Here is a 1,136-nt window from a genome sequence, read left to right as displayed (position 1 = left end):
TTTTTTTTTTTTCAGTTCTGCAGTTATTAACAATGAAGAGAGAATCCTCGGTGAAGGTAAGCAAAAATAAAACATTTCACGTAAATAAATGCGCCCTTTTAAAGCCTAGCCAGGCTCATGGGCCCGGTTTCCCGGTTTCAATGGCGTATGTATTCCCTAGCTGGACGGGACGCCAGTCCATCGCAGCGTTACTCATTTTTGCCAGCTAAGTGGACTGGAGCAACGTGAAATGAAGTGTTTTGCTCAAGAACACAACGCGTCGCCCGGTGCAGGAATCGAAACCACAACCTTACGATCATGGTGCTGACACCCTGACCACTAAGCCACGCGCCTCCACTAAGTTACAAGTAGCAAATGATAAATATGTTATACAGGATTTTCAAAAAGTGTCTCCGCAGTGAATTTTTTTTTTTTTTTTTTCTTGAGGACACCATCAACACCGAGAGATATTGCCCAAATAATGTCTCTCCATTTCTAGGCCAACTCACTGAAGGTGAAATTCATAATACATACTTTCAGCAAGATGTAGCTACAGTACATACTTCGCGCATTACCATGGAGCTACTTCAAGAGTGTTTTGGTGAACGGGTTATTTCGAAGGGACTTTGGCCACCGAGATCACCTGATTTAACACCGCCAGAGTCTTTTTTTCTGGGGAGCAAATAAAGGATCAATGCACAAGAATCGCCCGAAAACCATTAATGAGCTAAAAGGCACAATCATAACTTTCACACGGTTCGTACTGCGTCACATGTATTTCAAAACATGTGTAGAAGAGTCAACTTATGTGTTGAAAATGAAGGACAACACTTTCAACACCTCTTATAAAGTTTTTTAAAGACTTGTAAAATCTAATATATTCTTTTGTAGTCTTATACCTGTGAAGGCGCATGACTCAGTGGTTAGAGCTTACGATCGTGAGGTTGTGAGACCGGTCTGCGTGTTGTGTTCTTGAGCAAGACATTTATTTCACGTTGCTTCAGTTAACTCAACTGTAGAAATGAGTTGCTACATCACTGGTGCCAAGCTGTATCGGCCTTTGCTTTCCCTTGGATAACATCAGTGGTGTGGAGAGGGGAGGCTGGTATGCATGTGCGACTGCTGGCCTTCCATAAACAACCTTGCCCAGACTTCTG

The 1,136-nt window shown here is 42.7% G+C and overlaps 1 protein-coding gene across 2 annotated transcripts in view; it reads left to right on the top strand.

Moving 5' to 3' along the window:
- LOC106875045 (synaptic vesicular amine transporter) overlaps positions 1–1,136 on the top strand; it is a 72,355-nt gene that overhangs the window by 54,516 nt on the left and 16,703 nt on the right. For both annotated transcript variants that reach the window (XM_014923005.2, XM_014923006.2), the window contains exon 9: positions 16–56. In XM_014923005.2, the coding sequence (XP_014778491.1) occupies positions 16–56 (41 nt within the window). The remainder of the gene's footprint in view (positions 1–15; positions 57–1,136) is intronic.

Source organism: Octopus bimaculoides, chromosome 4 (genome assembly GCF_001194135.2).
Source record: "Octopus bimaculoides isolate UCB-OBI-ISO-001 chromosome 4, ASM119413v2, whole genome shotgun sequence".
Classification (NCBI taxonomy): domain Eukaryota; kingdom Metazoa; phylum Mollusca; class Cephalopoda; order Octopoda; family Octopodidae; genus Octopus; species Octopus bimaculoides.
Note: the sequence above shows the minus strand (reverse complement) of the source record. Positions and strands in the feature narration are given on the sequence as shown.